The sequence below is a fragment of the Lepidochelys olivacea genome (assembly GCF_965140295.1).
Source record: "Lepidochelys olivacea isolate rLepOli2 genome assembly, chromosome: 2".
NCBI classification, from domain to species: Eukaryota; Metazoa; Chordata; order Testudines; family Cheloniidae; genus Lepidochelys; species Lepidochelys olivacea.
The window spans coordinates 102448792-102469040 of record NC_140412.1 but is presented as its reverse complement, the minus strand read 5'-3'; the positions used below and the strand labels follow the sequence as shown (position 1 = coordinate 102469040).

The following is a 20249-nucleotide window of genomic DNA, read 5'->3' as shown; positions in this document are numbered from 1 at the left end:
TAAAATACCAAAAGCTTATGATGTCTCTCTTAAAGAAATAAAACAATGACAAAAATATGTGGAAGCAATCCGGTTCTTCTATCTTTTTTTTTTTTAAATAATAGCCAGAAAGCAAACCGGAAGAGATAGAGGGAGATGCTAAATGAATTCTTTGGTTACATATTCATGTACAGTAAGCTAGCTGGCAGAGTTCACACTGTGTAAGAAAAAAATACTGCAATGGACCCTCTCTTCTAGAAGTGTCATGTTCAATAGGCAAATCTCTAGACTCTTAACATCCAGCAGTTAACCATCATTTAAAATGTTTTCACATATGATCTTCATTCTGACATGAACTGATGTGTTTTCCCTCTTACTAAAATGTAAAATTTTCTGGGCTGGTTTCCACTGCTGGTTCGCTAAATATTATTTGTATACAGCTAGACATGTTTAAAAACAAAACAAAAAACCTAGCAGTTCTGGTGCTGAGGTTGGATAAAACTTTAAGGCAGAGATATGGGGCAAAGATGTGGCTAGAAATATTGAACCCAAAATAAATGTTGTCACTAGCTACGGTGAGTGCACAATATAGAAGATCTGACCTTGCAGTCCTTACTCCAGCAAAATTCCCAATTTCCTCAAGAGGTTGATTGAAATGGGACTTTTTACTCAGTCATGACTCCTAAGATTGGGCCCAGAATGGTTAGCCAAAAGAACTTCAGGTCCTGAATTAAAGCCCATTGACATCAGCATGAGTCTTTCCATTGTTTTCAGAAGCTTTTGGATCAGGCCTTAGTTTCTGAAGGGGCCAGGATAATGGGCTGAAAGGCTGGACGGGACCATTAGGATCATCTGTATCGGACCCTAATGAGTGACTCCCATTGACTTTAACATGAGTGGCGTCTGTTGATTGATGAGAAAATAAACCTAAATTGTTCTTTCTTGCTGTGACAGTAGTTGTTGTTGGTTATTGTACAATAACACTTAGAGACACCAACAAGATCAGGGGCCTGTTGTCTTAGGCATCGTAAGAGCCAATTCCTGCCCCAGAGAGCTTACAGTTTGACTAGAGGAGAGACGCAAAGGATGGGAGAAAAGACATATAGTTATCTCCTTTTTACTGGTGGAGAATTGGGGCACTGAGAAATTAAACGTCTCCCTGAAAGCCACATAAGAAGTTAGTGGCCAAACTGGGAATTGAACCAAGTCTTCTGAGTCCCAGTCCAGTGCCTTAACCACGTGATTGTCCTTCCTCTATATGAGATGTATTTTGACTTAGTCTCAAAATGAATGGTTTAGAGATAACAGCACTGATTTCATGGGAAAACATATCAGGGTTCCTTAAAACACTGCATGTAGCTTCGGTCTCCGGATTGCAGCCATAATTACTTCTGTCTTGTTGGGGACAGATTCTAATAGGGTTTTTATAGTCTGTTAGCTAGAAACCAGAAAATCTGCTAGACTGCTGCTAGAAAATCTGTTTTAATCTTTTATAGATCATGGGGAAAGTCCTGTTCACTTTGAAACTCCCAGGGAATCAGTGGGAGTTTTGCCTAATCCTAATCGTAAAACTTAATGCTGCTCATCTTTACTCACACAGAACTTCCACTGATTCTCTGGGAGTTTCACGTGAGTAATAGTGAACAGGATTAGGCTTTGCTAAAGCAGTGTGGTTCTGTATTCTCTCTCTAGGAACATATTCGGGGGTGCTGTAATGAACAGAGAGGAAATACTTGTACAGCAGGTCTTTTGAACTAATTTTATTGAAGTCAATTATTATTATTTATCATTTACGTGGCAAAAGAGTGAATGAAAGCCTGGTCCCTAATCTTCTTTGCCCTTTGTTTTGTGGGCATCACACCAACTGTATACGTTTTGGACATAACCTAGTTTCTTGCTGCAATTGATTTAAAAGTGTAATTTAGCTTTTTAAAACAATTGTCACTTTTTTGTTAGAATTTTTACTTTTTTCTGTGCATTGGTCAATTAAAAAAAAAAAAAAGAGCTGAACCGTCACTGAAACTCCTCTGCGAATTTGCTTTAAAAGCCAAGGCATTCCAATGGTAAATTAAAACATCAATTCTTTCCTTTTTAGGAGGGCTTCTTACCAAAATAAAAAAGATGTTCAAACATTTTAAAGAAATGCCCAATAAAAGTCAAATGTGTCTTTTTTGATCAGCAGCAAAAAGACAAAGACCAGCCCTTTAAGTCAGATACTGTAAACTGACCTTTGGAAAAAAAGGAGAGGTTTGAGTAGTTTTCCACAAATGCTAATGGCCTAGAAAACATGTTTACCAAGGGCTGGTAGAAGGCTGCTGTGTTGCTACTAGCTCAAAATGTCCAGAATGACACTTTCATTCACAGATGTCTTTTGTCTGAGCCTCAGAGGTCTGAGGTCAAAGCAGCACCGGCAGGCAGGTAAGCAGGGGCTAAAGGTTTGATCAGTTTGTGATGGCTCCACTCACTCTGTATTTGTCTCCAAGGTATTGCAGCCCGGGGGGGACATTCGGGCTCTGGTTCTGCTCACTTCCTATTATCCATGTGACTTGTCTCCGCCACGCTGGAGTCACTTTGATTTGCCTGATGTACTGCTTGACAAAGCTGGGTGATGGTTGAAAAGTGGATCCAGCTGCTCTGAAAAGCGCACACCTGACATGCCAGTCCTGGTGCGGGCACATCATGGGGAGCATTTTTTAATTCAATGTAATTTATGCATTCTTGCAGTCCTGTGTGTGCCTGGCCTGTCAGCCAGTGCCTAGATGAAGGCTGACAGTTGTCATCCAGGGCCTGAAGGTAGCCTCACATAATGACACATTAGACATACTAATGATGTTTTCTTCTGGCATAATGTTTTCTTCTCAACTTTCCGCTCCCCCTCCCTTTCTTCTCCCTCCTCTCTACCACAGGGATGCTTAGGACACAAACACGCCAAGGAGACTATGTCTGCATAGAATGTGGAAAATGCTTTAACCAGCACAGTCACTTCCGGACTCATATGAGGTCCCACACAGGTATCTTTTCTCACCAGTTTTTTGTTTTGTTTTATTTTTTAACCCAACTAACAGAATGTTGAATTTAGTTTTATCTCCTATACTAACCTAAATAATTTAAATACTTTCCAATATGCAATACCCTAGGTTTTGATATTGATTGGTATTGCTCTTGTTCTCTATGTGTTCCATACCTGACTTCCCTCCCTCCACTCCAAAAAATTGCAATGCATTTGAGATAAGCCTGTTTCCAAATGCTTTATTTTAATTAGAGAGTAGGATACTCAGAAATGAATATGCAAATGAATTCTGTTGCCACCAGCACAAATTGAAATCAGAGTAGCCCCTTTCAGCAGAACATAAGGCTTTGTTTTCTTTCATCATTGCTATTGACTGGAACAGTTTTGTATGAAAACAGATCCTCCTCAGACTGGTCAGTTATAAACTCTAAAATCCCTGTCAGCCATTTCTACCTTAGAATGATCTACTGTTGAGAACGTAGCCAGCTAAAGCTACCAGTGTCAAGATACCTCATAAGCATTACATGAGACAGTGAGACTAGCGGGTTTTCTTTGAAAAGTGTGAATGATGCATACATAAGCCAGTCTGATGCAAAATGACAGAGGCCAAATGGTAAGTAATGCAAGAAGAGGGTCCCTCTACACATACACTGATAATTAATGTTGTCAGTGATTGCTTTCTTCAGCACCGAAGTCTGAATTAAAAAGGGCAGTGCCCCTAGGCTGCCATTAGCACACTCTCTTACAGTAAGTGTTACGGTAAATTGGTATTTTCCGGCCACAGGCTAGTAGCTGGTGTCTTTTTTTGAATGTGGTTAATCTGTAATGGTCTCAACTAATGTACACACACTAACGAAGCTTGAATGTTCATCTGTTAACAAGCCCCCTTGTTCCCACAGTGGTATTTGAGTCTAATGGACTCCGAGGTACTGAAGTTCACACCACCTCCTCAGATGCCCCAAAACAAGTATGTTTTACAATTAATTGGGTGTTTGGTTTTTAATGTGTTAGCTGGGGAAAAGTTGCACAGTGATACTCATCAGTAAAGCACTGACTGTTTTATAACAAATGTGTAAATAATAACAGCGTTGCTTTGATTTTTAGATCCTACACTTTTTTAGCATTTTACCAAAGACTGTTACATATAGAAGACAGTTAATTGTGGGTCAGATAGTTAATGCATAAGCAAAGATGTTAACGGTGTACTGGGGGTGGGTGGGAAGGGTAATTGTATAATGCACAAAATGGTATATAAATGTAAGATCATAATTTAAGAATCGCTAGAGAGAGAGATTTGCTTTTACCCACCTAAAAAATTATCCACTGCAACAACACAAATAACACTTGGTCTGTGTTTTTCTGAAGAGTATTCCTATCGTGATATCCTGTAGCTGATATCTTTGAAAGGCTCTTACCTTTCAGTTTCTGTGGACTCTGTGTGGTGGTGTGCTTTCCTGTTTCTAATGTACATTGTTTCCTGTCTTGACAAACACTTTTCAGTTCTCTGAATTGGGCTTTTTATGTATTAAAATAAAACAACACCACTTCATCTATCCACTCCCTTCTTCAGCCTTAGCAAGTGGGCTGTGGGCTTCATCTTCTCATAAACAGTTCTCACTCAAGTTTCTATCTTGAATGATGTTTTTTTACCCTTTTCCTCCCTATTTTCAGTTTTTCTTTTTTATTGCCACAATATTCTAGTCCTTCCCTTCCCACCAAGCCCCTGAAAACAGTGTGGGCCAAATTTAGCTTTGGGGGTAAATAGATGCAATTCCATACCAGCTCTGAATGTAGACCTTTATTAAATGTAAGGACCTAATCCAAACTGTCATTAGAGTCCATGATCCAAAACCATCCCCACAAGAAGTCATATCAGAAACCACAGCTTCATGCAGTTCATACAGTGCTCTCTTCATGAGGACTCTTAATAATCTTCTCCATTGTGTTGGCCTATGGGGTAAAAAGGCTAGAGGTTAGTCTAGAAGCACACTCACCATCACAGCAGTGTGTTGTGCCACCATCAGTCCATTGGGATGGCCAAGGCCATCTCTCTAAAAAAACCTGTCTTTTAGTGCTAAACCAACCCCAGGTCAGTAGCGACTAAAAGCTGCTGTTATCTGATGACCACTCATTACCCTGTGTGAAATAGGTATGCTGTTCTTAGCCCATTTTTCAGTGGGAAGATGTTCATATCACTTCAACAATCACCACAGTTGATCCAAATTGGTATCTTTGTTGGTAATCTCAGCAGAGGCACCAAGGATCGAATGGGTCATAGAGACTGAACCACCCTGTCCCCTTTAGAAGAGGTCTCTCCATGTTATTGTGAGGTGGGCTGAATTGCTGCTACCCATGCTGTTCCTATTCTGTGGATCAACGCAGGACTTCCCTCTCCAGGGTTGTCAACATGCCACCTTTTATCAAAAATAAATTCATATGAGAAACTTCAGAAAAATAAGAAGCAACTTTGTTTAACATTTCTATGAAGGGGTTTTATCAAATACAATGAGACCCATCACTAGAAACACAAACATGAATCCATGTATGACATTGACTTTATTTTTATCCTCATGACTGTAAAGTATCTTCCCCTCACAAATCCTATTTTAGTAATTTAATGAACGTATGCCTTAGTGATTAAAAAAAAATCTCAGCGATTGTAATAAGATTCATACATTGTAGGGCTTTGAATTGAATCGATTCAAATTTTAAAACTGAAATGCAACTCCTGTTCCAAAAAGAAGATGCTTATTTTTGGTGAGAGGGGCATCGGGAAGAGAACGTATAACAGCAAGGGTATGCCATAATTAGAGAATTACATATTGAGATTGCAGATGAATTCAGTCCAAAAGTGTTCTGCTAACGTCGATGATCCATTAAATTGGTAGAAAGGCATGACTCCTTGATAAAAGTATTTGACAGACGGTGAAACACTGTGTGGCTCAATGGGAGTCTTCGGTGAGCTCTCATAAATTTATTAACATAAATTTAGCAAGCCTAAGCATATTTAAAATACGTGTGCTGTTGGATCTCTTTCGTCTCTTTACCTTTTTTGACTTGTCCCAGGCATAGCTGAGATCAAAGATTTTGAAGGCAATGTTTTTTGAAAGAAAAAATAAGATTGCAATTGGAAGTCTATTTTAAAACACAGACAAATTGTAAAAAGGTCATTTCTGGGAGTAACAGCTGTGGTAACAGCTTACTTGTCTTTGCAAACTCATGCTGTGACTGAGTTTATTGATTAACTTCTTCCATAGCAAACTTAGTTTGCTATTGTAGTCTTCGGCAGTCTTGGTCTGCCTTGGTTGGTTGTAGCAGATTAGAGAAATGTTGTACCGCATCCAACAGCTTCCGCAGGATTGGGCAGTGGTGAGCTGCACCAATTTCTCAGTCTGTTGCCATTCAGCCTCTCTTCCACAGAGATTCCAGTATGTTCACCATCCGCCACAAATAGTTCTCTTCCTCTTTTTTGCCACAATAATTTCAGCCTTTGTTTCAGTTTGTCAGTGTCATTGTCAACTTAAATGAAAACTTTCAGTCGTCTATTGTCTGTGGCCTCAGAATAAACAATGACTTTATTCCTGCGCTTCCCCCAAATTTCACCTGTAAATCCCCAAGGTATTAGAGAGTATAATTTATTTTCAACATGGAACTCTGGGAGCTTTTAGAAGCATAGAATGTATTGAGAACAATGCTTCCAGCACTCTGGCAACACAATTATTTTCTAATTAAAATATTGTCACTCCACTGTTTTTTTTTTTAATTGGAGATGGAGCTATTCTTAGTTCACTGTGTAGAGTCAATTCAACTTTCAGCAGTGCCATACACTTGCTCCCTGCAAAAACCAGTAGCCATCACTTGCAATAGCTTTAGAATAAAGGTTTTTCACATTAAGAGAATCCATTTCATAAAATGTTGCCTCTTTACAGGTAAGAAATCTTCCCTTGAGCACTTATTTAAAGTGAAAAAAATTAATTTTGATGTAAGACTGTATACCACAGTTCCCCTGACCTTTCTGTATTCAAATAATGAAACTTTTGAATAACTTCCCTTATAAGAGAGAGCGAGCAGATTCTGCAGTCCCAAATGTAGCAGTTTACAGTAGTGTTACTATTATTTTGGGACTTTCTTGTAGAATAATTTAAAGCCAGCACTATCACAATGAGTCTAAAATTGGTTGTCTAAAATTAGGCGCCTGAATCCATATTTGGGCACCTAATTTAAGGTGGTGAGCAACCAGTTTATTGGGAGCTGCAGCTGCTGACCACCTCTGAAAATTAGGCTGCTTACTTAGGTTCCTTTATAAAGACTATAGGCACCCAAGTTTGACAATTTTGGCCCTTGCCTATAACTTTATAAGGGTTTCTTGTCTCACCATGAATGAAGAAATATAACCAAATGAAATATAAAAAATAATTAGGTGGGTGCCTGAGTCATAATATTCTTTCCTGCTTTCTCTCTGCTTTTGCATGACCCCGTCTAAAAACAAATTGACATTTTCACCAAATAAATTTTCTAAGTACTCTCATATAGTTCCTAATCCTTTACGAAGGACAAAGAATACACACTACATAACCTGAGTCAATACAGGCAGTGCAAACTCATGCAGATCTGCTTGAAATGCTGCCATGTTAAACGTTGAATATTCTGAATATTTTTATAAATGCTAAATATCTGAATATATCCATAATTAAGATTGCATATTCTACAATGAATATGTATCACATTTGGAATACACTAAACAGCATTCCAAAGACATGATTCAATAAGCATGAATTCTGGGAGCACACAGCAATCACATGAGGGGTGCAAAATGAAACCAGTTCCCTCTTGCAACAATCACTGTGACACTCTGAATAGACAGACTTGTGTACCACCATGACTTTAAAGGCAATGAGTTTCTTAAAGGTTGAGCAATGGTAAACTGGATCCTGTGGGATTGTACTCAAAGGCCAAAGTCTCAATGAATTCTATGGCACTGGAACTTCCAGTTTGCCTTAAAAATGGCATCAGTATTGATAGCAATTTCTGGCACAGCTACTGTTCATTTAACCCTTCCAGTTTCATTTTAAAAAACAACATGATTGTCTACCCTGTAGGGTTCACAGCCCATCCTTAGTAATATGCTCAAATATTTTGTTTAAACAAAATACTCTAGAAAATTGTAAAGGCTGAGTAGTTGCTCTCAGGAGGTGTGATTTGCAAGATGGATGACAAGATCATGACTCCTCATCTAATTGGGATGATACATGTAAATTAAAGCATCTTTACAGTATTTTAAGCATACGCATTAAGTCCTCTGCTCAAGTATGCTGATTTGTGCAACTGAAACAAACAAGTAAAAAACAGTTTTTAAAAGCTGCTGACCAGAAAAATATTTGTCATTGGAAATCTCTCTGTCCTGCTACTCCTATGGTGCTAGAACCCCCTGGCTATCACATTTTGCAAACGACAGCAGTGTCAACAGCTAGCACAGCTCTTGAAATCACTTTCATTTAAAATGCATTTTAAAAATTGGTCTTACAATGGAAGGCCATGCAACCTCAGTAAGAAGGCATAACCATGGACCCTCATTATCTTCAGCATAGCTGTTTAAAATGTATCCTGTAATGTTCAATATCCGTCCTCCATAAATCATCAAACTTCCGGGGGATGAATGGATTGTTAGGACCAAGGGGGAAATGCAGCATTATGTTGTTAGAATTTGGGGGTTATTTTTTGGGGGGGAGGGAGGTTGCTTTTTTCTTTAGTGTGTTTTTATCTTTCTTGCTATACTACCTTACCTAGCCTAGAGCACTTAGGACAAAAATTGTTCATATCAAAAATATTATTAATACTATTGACTTCTTTATTTTATACCTTTCAGATTTTAAAAATGGCAACTAAAAATCCTGTTTATAACATTTTGCTCACATATGAAATGTCATGTTCAAGTTCCTTACTGAGTTTTTTTAAGATCATGATTAATAGTTCATTTCACGTTATTGCAAATGTTATTTTTAAATAGCTATGTTGGGAACAAGAATTCCATTAATCAAAATAATAGATAATGAACAAATAAATGGCAACCTAATTTGTCTCATTCATGGATGTGGATTATAATGCAAACAATCCAGGAATCATGTAGGTTGCTGCACTTGAATATGAGTATTATGCATATAGCATATGTCCTTTAGTTCACAAACATCACAGATGACTTCTGTGAATGCGGCTCTTGTCCCAACTTTTTCCCACTTATCTGCAAACTGGAAGAGGCAACCTTTTCCAAACTGATAGTTGTCACTGTATTGCAATATTTTTCAGTAATTTAACACTGACTTTTCCAAATATAAGTACAAAAGCCTGCAAGGTGCCATCATCTTGTAGCAGAACATGTGAAATCCTCACAAGGGAGATTAGGTGTGCAAACCAGTTTTGATTTGGTAGCTTTGTTTTGTCTATCTAAGGCAGCCTTCTCCTTTTCTTAAAAGGAGTTATTTTTCCACTCGTGAGAGAAGAACCCACCATTTTAAATGGCAGAGTTCCTCCTTTGGAAGAAATAGTCCCATCCCCGTATGTAAAAAAATGCCACGCGTATCACATACCAGCTGGGGCAGTGCACACTTTAAGGGCCAAATTTTTAGCAGCAGCTTTTAATTTTCTGCTTGCAAAAACATATTTGCATAATTTTACCGTTCCCAGTTTTTAGCAGATGAATCAATTAATGGACTGCCATCTACCGAATTTGCATGTGCAAATGCAGGTGAGCAGGCATTTGTGTTTGAATATTTTTGCGGGCACAAAGTCAGATGGTTCTCTGAAGCTGATTGAAAAGCACTGAGGTGCCCTAAACACTGTAGTGCTTATAGGGTATGACAGTGCCCCCCTCTCCCCAATCTAGTGACTGCATTTGCCTGCAAAAGTTTGAAGTCTCCTTCCTCACCGTGAAGAAATAACATTTTGTGTGATCTCCGCTCATGTACTTTTTTTGCTATTTCTCTTAAGATGGAAATTGCACGCTCCCACTTTACATTCACGTTTGCTGAAGGCTGAGATTTCCCCTCAGTGTAGGAAAATTTGGCCCTTAGGAATGGTCGTCGTCTTTAAAGCTGTAATTAGGAGAATTCTGCTAACTTGGCCTGTTTGGAAGGGAATTGTCAGCCTCTCCCACCCACCACCACAGCCCTTGGTCCCCCTCTGTACTTTTATATCTTGTGGGCAGATGACAACCCCTTTCATGTTACTGTGCTCCTGGTGGCACTCTGTCTGTGGGTGGATTACAGCTGGACCTTTAGGGCAAACCTTCCTTCCCAAGTACTGATTGGTTTAGCTGTGCTACAGAATTACCCCTGATTGCATCCTCAGGCCAGGGTCCTTTTTACAGTTCTTACCCAGAGAAACTGGGGCAAGATGTGTCCCCCTTCCCCCCAGCACAAAGAATCCTCTCCCATGTTCCCCAGTGTATCTCTAGCTGGTTCAGTGCGAGATGTTTTAATGATAGTGCTTTCTCTTGGAATTGTGGCTCTGTCTCTTAGGCATGATGTAGCCGTGCAAAAATGTAAAACATCTTTCTTAGTTTACTGCAGGAAATTCAGCATCCAACTAAGGAAGTTTTATCACATCTCTCGTTCAGTTACTATTTCCTACATTTCAAATATACTGCAGCCTGTACAGCGGCTTTTTTTTTTCTTTAATTTTGTTGCAAATCTTTCTGACTTACCCCAAACTTTGACTGGTAAATGTCATGAATCTCGGGCCAGCTTTAATTAGGAATTTTCTAAATCTATTAACAAAAGAGATACACTTAATACATTATGTCAACCAGAGCTGGGTTTTCTTTAGCTATTTCCAAGGCTGCCATAGGCACAGCTTGAAACTTGCTGGGATTTTCCATGGGTGTCGTATGTTATGTCGTGCTAATATAAAATGGTCTGTTTTACTTCATCAGGACTTTAGCTTTAGGTTAATGTATTTATGTAAGATTAATCTTGCCAGGTTGCTTTAGTCATCAGGATTGTAAACTGCATTGTTCATACAGTGATTTCTGAATGTCATTTTAAAGCTTACCCTGGGAGCTGCAGGCTCCCATTTGTTCCCAATTTTATCTTGCAGGTCACTTGATTTTTTTAGAATATCCCTTTCTGCTTTTCCAACGTGGTAATTATTTATGAAAATTGGTAAAAATCCCTCACACGTTTGGACAGAGCTGTGTTAAAGTTTTGCCTGTCTTTTCTCTCTCCTTCCGTGGCCCTCAAATTCCCCTTTAAAAAAGAAAACAAAACAATTGTTCAGTTATAAATCCCTTTTTGTTACTGCAGAATTCTGCTATTTGGAGTCCTTCCTCTCCCAGCCATTCTTAACCTTTTCTTAAGTGCTCCTTCAGTCACTATTATTTGCTGGTCTAGTATGTCAAACAGTTTATAGGAATCTGACATGCTCTGCTCTCACTGGAGATTATTAAAAAATAACTCTTTGTGATGTGTTAGGTCAAAATTAATGTGCATAATGCTAAAAAATGTAGCTCAAATATGCATGATGGTTCTGAATAGGAGCAGAGCTGTAGTGTTAATAGGAAGATTATACTTAGAAAACAAGAGGAAGGAATAAGCTTTTCTCTTTGTCTTTTTTCTTGCAGGGGAGAGACCATTCCAATGCAGATATTGTCCATACAGTGCCTCTCAGAAAGGGAACCTAAAAACACATGTGCAGTGTGTGCACCGGGTACCCTTTGACAACACCCAGTACCCTGATCGGCGATTCCAACAACCTCAAAACGATGATCCCAACAGCCCTATAGAAGAACAGCTGGAAAACTTCCCTATAAGCCATCAAATCTCTGGAGTCACTGTGCTAGAGTGAAAACAGTGCTCTGCTAGAATGGAGATGCCTCTGCACTGTTAATCATTTTAAAATAAATGAAGATGCTACACAAGATATATATAAATTGACGTACTAATCAGTCCCATGGTTCCTTATTTCCTTTGTAATAAACAGTGGAGTTGGCAAGCATTGTGGCAGTGCAAGGCATCTATATTAATCAAGATAAGTTTGAGACACTGGAATAATTAAACTGTATGTGATTTGGACAGCGTGAAGAATTTAAGTACTGTAACAAAAACCTCCCTGATGCTCAGAATGACTATTTGATACATTTGAAAAACAGCAGTGGATTTGGGGGCCGAACAAGTATTAATTAATGAAACTGCTACTGCTTGTCATGCGGAAAAGTAAACTTTTAAAAAGGAGGAGTGTGAGGGGGAAAGAGGTAGCATTTGGTGCTTTGGAGAGCAGTGCTTGATGAAGGACTAAAGAGAAGACCATCATTCTACAATGGTTTGTTTCATTACAGTTGGGGACCACTTGCATTTCTAAGTCTCTTGTTCTTGACTGCGCACCATTAATAGTATGTGAATATGGAAATTGAAACACTTCCACAGAAATGCTTATATTCTGCTTTGGAAAAGAAAAAGCTGGTTCAACACTAAGAAAAACAGGCTTTGGTGTTTTACTCTCAGGACCTTTTTTGTAACAGGGCTACTTTCTTTGACCTGATCACAAAGGAAGTCTGCACATTTTAAAAAATTATTCAGCTGTTTAAAGCCGCTGATCTGTACGTTTTTAATAGAAAAGGAGTCGCTGAACAAGTTCAGGCTGACCTAGGCCCTTAGGGTACTGTACACTCCTGTATTTTTGTTCGGCAAGCCAGTTACCCTTCCTTTCTGGGCTTGGTGACATTTTGAAAAGCTGAGTAACTTCTTTTGTGGTGGCAGGTTAATGTTCATATAATGTGTCATGTCTTGTATTTGGTGATCACTGGTGGTGTTAGGGGGGAAAAAGAGCTTTATATACCTCTTCTACAGTAACTCTTTTAAATGCAAGTTTTCAAGGTGGAGGTTGTGGCACATAGGTTGGTAAACCATGAAGTGTAAGCAATTAAAAAAATGTATTCCACAGATATAAATATTTTCTTTTCTCATTGCTGTGACACTATGTGTGATGGTAATATTTCTGAGAGTTTCAGATTTTGCACATATAATTTTATGCATTATCAAAAAGTACTGCTGCCTTGAAAGAAAATGTTCTGTGAAATTTTTTGCAAAAGCTTTAGTAGGTTTTTTTTTTAATTGTAACATTTTGTAAAGGCAGGAAATGGATTAAAAAAAATCGCATGCTAATTATATTTTTCAAAAAAAGCAATAATTTTACATGTACAGAAATGATGCTAACCTTTAATAACGGCGAGAGCAACAGTTTACTTAATACGATAATGGAATAGTGCTGTTTTTGTAGTAAATGGGCTTCTGACACAAAGATTTGTTTAAAAAAAAAACAAAAACCATAAAGCGCGATTTTTTCTGTTCTAACAATTTTTTTTTGTTTGTTTGCTTGGGTTTTTTTTAGGGTTTTTTTGTTTGTTTGTTTTTAAACCTAGTCAATAATTGGTTCTGGCTACTACTTGTTACTTGTTGTGAATTACTTGACAGTTCTTGTTACTTTGCAACACTCGCAAACATGCAAATATAACTTTCTTATGTAATTTTTTTTACTAATTTTTTCTCATACTTTTACACCAGATGTATACCAGAATTCTCTGTAGTCCTGGTGTAGTTAGGAATGTCTGTGCAAATACTTACAAGTGACTGTCATTGACTGTTTTGTAAAGTTATTTTGAGGGAAGTCGCCAGACACATTCCACTGTGTACACGAACACAGACACATGCACACAAAATTGCTGTGTGGATTAATGATTGATCATCATTTTGGGGTTTGCACTAGCTTTTTTTTTTTTTTTTTGGTTGCTTTCTGAGTCATATTTTTCTTGGATGAAAGTAATGATGACAGTTCAGGAATGCACAAAAGCTAGTTGCTTATCCTATTTGTTTGTGTTTTAGTTATTAAAATCTCTTCTGTACCCAAAATGGCACAAAAGTGTAGTGTACATTTGTAATTTTTTTTTATTTTTTCCTGTTATGCAAGCTGATATGGAAAATCATAGTTAATATTTAGAGCAAATGTTGCTTTCTGGAACCTTTTTTCCAGCGTACCTGACAGAGGAGAGGATAGTGCTGTCGCTGCCATTACCAGGGTACTAATCAGCAAAGTTACAATCATAATTTAGCTACATGAAGAACAACAGTAAGGGAAATCAGTTTAAATAATTATATGCTGTGTATAGCACAGAAATGAGATTTTCACATAATTAAACAAGGAATGGGAGGAGTGGGTTGGGGAAAGCCAACCTCAAAGACCAGCCATTTTCAGATGTGAGTCCTAGGCTTTCTTGTTCCTTCTTTATCATTGTATTGTATTGATTTTTTAATTCAGTTAGACCATAATATTTAAAATGATTTGCGTTCCTTATTTATTTAGTTAATTGGTTTTGATCAGCTTTTTTAAACAGCATGATGATTTTTTAGCATGACACACTCCTGTAAGCCATCTTCTGACTGTTACAGACTTTCTACTACCTCTACAAATCTACTGTTTCCTCTCCTTGACAGGTTTTTACAGTGTTGCAGTCTAATGTAACTTAGCCAATAAAGGGTATGATTATCTATACTGCAGATTCTCAGTGTATCTGCCATCCCTCTTTCTTTCTCTCTCTCTTTTTGCCTTTACTTTTCGCCATACTTAAAAAGCAGGTGACAGAAAGATTCTGTGCCACAATATTTTTTCTATAGTGAATGTTTTAGATTGACCAAAATTTTGTCAGACTCAAAGTAATCTCTTCTTGAAGATAATCAACTAGTGTATTGTTGTGTTTCTGTTTGCATCCTGGAATTCTTACTGTCAAAAATGTATGAATAAATTTTTGCATGGTAAAAAAACAAACAAAAGAAAAGCAAATCATAAAGCCAAAGCAGGTTTTAGTTTTGTGTTTCAAAATCACATAGTGAAAAGCTCATCCCCACCCCAAGAAAGACACTGCTTACATGAAAACAGCTAATTAAAGGAAATTACCCTTTAGAAAGTATCAGCTTGTATTTGTCAGGTAAAATCTGTCTCTTGAGTGATTTCCAGACTTTGACAGTGTGTACATTTCATGGTAATCTGTGTAAGCGTGATACCTTCTAACAGTGCCTCACGCTGCATACAACACTTTTATATTTTGGAATGCACATATACATTTGTCTCATTCAATATTTCGGAGTATACTATACTTTTTGGACTAGTTTGTGAACCTTTTACTCACATTGGTATGTACATACTCTCACGTGCTCATTGTCAAATACTCTCAAAGGCATTCACAACCTGGCCTGTACATTTTCCTCTGTACTCATGTATTTAACTATAGAAATATTTGTGAAGCCCTATGAAATGATGAGAATGCATTGACACATTAGGAATTTTTCTTTTGCAATTCCCAAAATGTGTGATTTAACTAGCCTGTGGGGAGAGAGAAACTGGAGTGAAGAGTCTGAAGCAGGATACCAGTTCACGGTTGGTTCTCTGCCGTTTTAAAATTTGTTGGCTTGCAAGTCAAGAAGATTGTTCTTCATGTAAAAAACGTAAGCCCAGTTTTTGTAATTCATCGGTTTCATACAAAGCAATCCATTGTCCTCCAAGTCACTTATTGTGTTTTTGCTTTCATCATTCAGTTCCACACTGGGTCAAATTCTGTCCTTTTAGGTAAAATTCCTACTGATTTCAGTGGGAACTTTGTCTAAAGTGTGCTTGTTTGGACCCAGTATGTTTCAGGAAAAAGTTAGAGGGACACTAAGATAAAACAGAAATATTTATAACTCACCCTTACCTCTTTTATTAAGAACATCATATATTGGAAGACGTGCCATGTGCCAGCACAGGTGCAGAAGGAAGTGGGATGACTCGAGATACCTCCCCTCTGTTCATGGACCAAACACAGTCTGAGTGCCTGCACTCAGTTGAGAGCACAGGCTGCCTCTTGCTACTGCCTTCTGGGGCACTCCCCATTGCAGAGGGGACAGGGAGAACTGGAACTACAACCCTGTCATCTCCACGCGAGAGAGCAGAGCTGGCTCACCACTTAAGGGTGTATATGTTGGCATTCCCTGAAGACAATTAACAGGCTGCCTGCTGGGATCGTAGCTCTGTTACAGTAATTACTATATTGCAGTTGGATTGATCTGGGGAGATTTTCTATCCTCTGTCACTGTAGGAGCCCCAAACGAACAACATGGACTGACCTCTTTTTAACCATCTCAAGGTAAAATGTAATCTTTACTTATTTCCAATAGCACCTGTCATGTGCTAGGCATTTTCCAAACAAAGAAAAAGGTACAATATCTTTCCCTAATGATCTCGCAACCTAAAGACAGAGTAGCAGCAAAACATATATGCAGTTATGAAATACAGAGGTATTAAATAGGATTAAGTATTTCCAAATTGCTTCTTATAGGCTTGTTGTCAGCGTGAATGAGAGGTTTTCCTGTGGGGATAGATACAACAGGTCAGTTCTTCAGGGTGTTGAGTAAGAAGCAGCAGCAGGACTTGGCGGCAACTTGGCTGTATGAGGCAAGGAGAAGGATGAGTCAAAGATGACCCCCAGATGGTGGGCTTGAGTAGGAAGGAGAATGTTGTTTACCGTATCAGAAGAAGGGGTTAGTGGAGAGGGTTTAGGAGAGATAAGGAGTTTAGTTTTGGCCACTACGTTGACATTGATGGTGAGATGTCCAGGAGGAGTTATCCAAGATACAGGACTATATGGGGATAAGCTAGAAATGGTGGAAAGATAGATTTGGAGCTGAATCAATAGAGGTTGGCATGGGAACTCAGAGTGGAGAAGATGTCATGAAAAGTGTAGTCAACAATGTGAAAAAGCAGCAGTGATGTCTAAAAGGATGGGGATGAAGTAGAGATCGTGAAATTTAGCTAGGAGCAGGTCTGTTTGCCCCTCCCTACTTTATAAGGGCTCCTGTTCTAATTAAGGGAATAAAATAAGACAAACTGGAAGCAACAGGAATCTTCCAACAGTTTAAAGCTGATGTGTCATCTTATCCTGCAAGACTGGTGCCCATTGCCTGAACTGGAATTATTTTGTGACAAAAAATGAGAAACCTTTGGGATCCTCATTTCCTTGATTGGCAGATCATCAAAAGATATGACTCTGTGTGGCCAGGGAAAAGCTGATGTCGTTATGGTAGCTAAGGCTGGACTGAAAAACTTCTCCAGTCCCCAGAGAGTTCCAAAAAAAATGCATCTTTTACAGAAACAAGCAGACTCTGACTAGCCCCAAAGCGGAGAACATGATGGATCATCACTTTAGAGGACATAATATTTTTTAAGCAGATGCTGCATTGCATAATACTTTTTAAGCAGATCCTTTGAGGCTGCTGGAGGATATATATAGATAGCACTCTCCAGGATACTGAATTTGTAGGTCACATCATAGGGTATTGCATGAAAGAGCTGGGGATGCCTCACGCCTTTAAGAAAATACATCTTCTATTAAAATGGCTTCCCACCTTCGTGATTGTACCTTTGAAATTCTTACAACCACAGACTAACATTATTGTGAGCAGCAGAGTGGCATGGATGGCTTTATGTTTGTGCTCCTGGAGAGAGGCTCTATTACCTGTGTCATCAGTATTTCCTTCAAAGGTGAGTTACTCTTGAAGAGGTCAGAAAATGGTACCCATCTTCGTTTCCTGTGAAATGAGAGATTACTGCATATATCTCATCGTCAGCCCAAGCACTGTACCATAGAAGATCCTCAAGGGAAGGAAGTTTCTGTAGGCAGAGGAAAAGGCTTTATTAGTCTTGTAAGTGGCCCATTTTCAGTTACGACACAAGAGGCAAAAGAATGTGGGCCAGCTCTTTCTAAATCCACAGTTTGGAAGTAGATTCCTCTAGTTTATGTGGAAGTGGCTTTGGATAACAAGTAGATAGCGTGGTTCCCGCCACTAGGGTATTCCATAGAATTTCACTGTGGTGGGCTGAAAAACAAATGGGTGTGTAAAGTGAGAATGTAAGAGAACCTATGAAAACAACATGGGACAGATATACAGGAGAAGTAAACCCATGTTTACAGAGTGGGGAAAGACCCTTAATTCTTACCACTGTGGGGTTAGTTTTTATGATTTGTAAGGATCATTAGAGGAAGTATTGTTCGATCCTTCCACTGTGCTCCACAAGAGAAGGTTGACCTCCAGAATCTGGGACTGAAGCAATGAAGAACCCTCCATAGTCTATTTCCCACTATTCCCATGGGCTTGGGTGTCTGGTAGGCAAAAAGCAAAAGGAGAAGATAGTGAGCAGCCTAAAGTACATTACCATATAAAGTCTCAGAGATGCCCCCTCCCCCACCAGTTCTAAATAAGGCCTTCTGTGAGGGAAAAGCTGAATTCTTCTTGTATTTGATTTGCTATCTTCTTGTTTCATGAGCTCTCAGTCCTTTCAGCAAGGCCCGGCTGATAAGCAACAAAGGGAAATCCTCCAGGTACTGTGGTGTCTGAGCGATTTGTAGATACTTTGGAATGTTTCCACAGGATTACTCAACTTCAGCCAAGCATCTTACCTCCTATCATCAAATGGGCAATGAGGGTAATAATACCAGGCTCAGCTGGTAGTTGTGTGCACTTCAACAGGGTAGTGCAGCTGTATTGGCTAAACACGTCTTGATGCCTTCATGAATTCTGCTGAGCAGGAGACTAACCTTTTTCTACTTTTTTTTTTAATACGGGGGAGGTGGTAACTAAGTATTTGGTAGAATCTTGTCAGCATTGTTCCCTCCTGACACCACAAACCTTTTGTGAGAACAGTGCTACAGCTGCTGCCACAGTAGCCTGCCCCTCTATACATAAGTCAACGATGGGGTGTCAGCTTAACAGCTAACAGTGTAGTACTTAAGATTCCATTGGTATGTTGAGGCCAGAGCTGAAGTTTGAGGAGGGAGAGCTTAAGAAACCCTGGCAAGACTGCAGTATGGAACAAGCTTAAAGAACAGGGGAATCACTGTGCTCCTGGCTGGTTCTGGCATTGACCTGGGTTGGAGTCCAGGTAACTCTGGAGGCTCCTTGAGATAGTTTGCACCTGATTGCTCCTTGTCCTGAAGTGGGTGGAGAGATGTGGTTGAGTTGCCGCCCCTGGTACTGGCTGCCTCTTGCCCTGAGCTGGGGATCTGTCTTGACTCCTGCTATCAGCTGTGGATGTTCTGTCTGGGCTTACTATCTCCTGGCTGGGTGTTAAGCTCTTCCTGCCCCTTGCTCACTAGACCAGAAGCCCTGGTTCTGCCTGCTCCCTGGCTCATTCCCTTGTGGCCAGGGAGAGGTGGCTAGAACTCTGCCCCAATGAGTGTCACTCTAGCCTTAACTCCAACTCAGTGGCCATGGGATGGGGTTTGGAGGATTATGTTCTTTATGGTTATTGTCATCCGAACCAGGTCTCTCTATAGTTAGACTGAGAACTCCAAGAGAAGACTCCCTAAAGCAGCTCTAACTATAGAGTGTGTTCATCAGCTCTCCACAGCAGGAGATTTCAGCCACAAGCCTGGAGTGGTGCAGAATGTGACTGAAGCCAGGAACATCCCAGCCAACTGGGAAGACTTACCAGGCTTGTCTTGCGCATGCTGCCCCTTGCAGGGCCACACTAAGTTACATGAACTCAGGCCAGTGATCCTGGGATGGCTTGTCTGAGTAAGTGCCAGCCACTATGCAAGTACAGACTACTGCAGAATTTGGCCCAAGTGTAGGCAGGGGCAGCAGTATCATTCAAGAAGCCTGCTTTTGCCTTTTTTTGGGGGGGTGGGGAGACATGTTGATTTGAGCACTAGGGATAAATCCAAACAGATCCAAGGGAAATTCAGGTGAATTCTCCATTTGTCACTGCTAAAGATATTTTGATGGATGATTTTATAGATCTGTCCTTTTGCTCAGTGTTGTAGGTGATGTTGGACAAAGCAATTTACCAGTTCAGGGCAGCAGTAAGGACAGGCAGTGAGCAAGTGTCAAAAAATGACATAGGTTTTTCACTCGCTGCCAGTAAGGCTGATGATTTACTTCATAGTGCACTGTTTATGGGCTACTCCATTTTTTACACTGACTCCAAAAGTTTTAGTGCCTTCATAGAAAGAGACACCAAAGGTATTCTCTGTATAAGATACTCAGATGGCTTTTATATGCCACAACAATACAGAATAATGTGAGAAATTACATGTGGCGGAAGTGTAAAGGAAGCAGTTTGAGAAACAGCAATAAGGTCATTGCTAGTGCTAACTTTCCTAAGCATGAAATGAAATTCTTTGTCAAGTAAATTTATTCTCTGTGGAGATAAAATTAGCTACCATTGTTAAATCAACAGCAAC

The 20249-nt window shown here is 39.4% G+C and overlaps 1 protein-coding gene across 4 annotated transcripts in view; it reads left to right on the top strand.

Moving 5' to 3' along the window:
• The window catches only part of ZNF516 (zinc finger protein 516), a 129044-nt gene extending 117248 nt beyond the window's left edge, over positions 1–11796 (top strand). For all 4 annotated transcript variants that reach the window (XM_084619261.1, XM_084619260.1, XM_084619262.1 and 1 more), the window contains 3 exons: positions 2886–2990; positions 3889–3956; positions 11604–11796. In XM_084619261.1, coding sequence (XP_084475387.1) covers positions 2886–2990; positions 3889–3956; positions 11604–11663 — 233 coding nt within the window. In that variant the 3' untranslated portion in view covers positions 11664–11796. The remainder of the gene's footprint in view (positions 1–2885; positions 2991–3888; positions 3957–11603) is intronic.
• The last annotated feature ends 8453 nt before the right edge of the window (positions 11797–20249 follow it).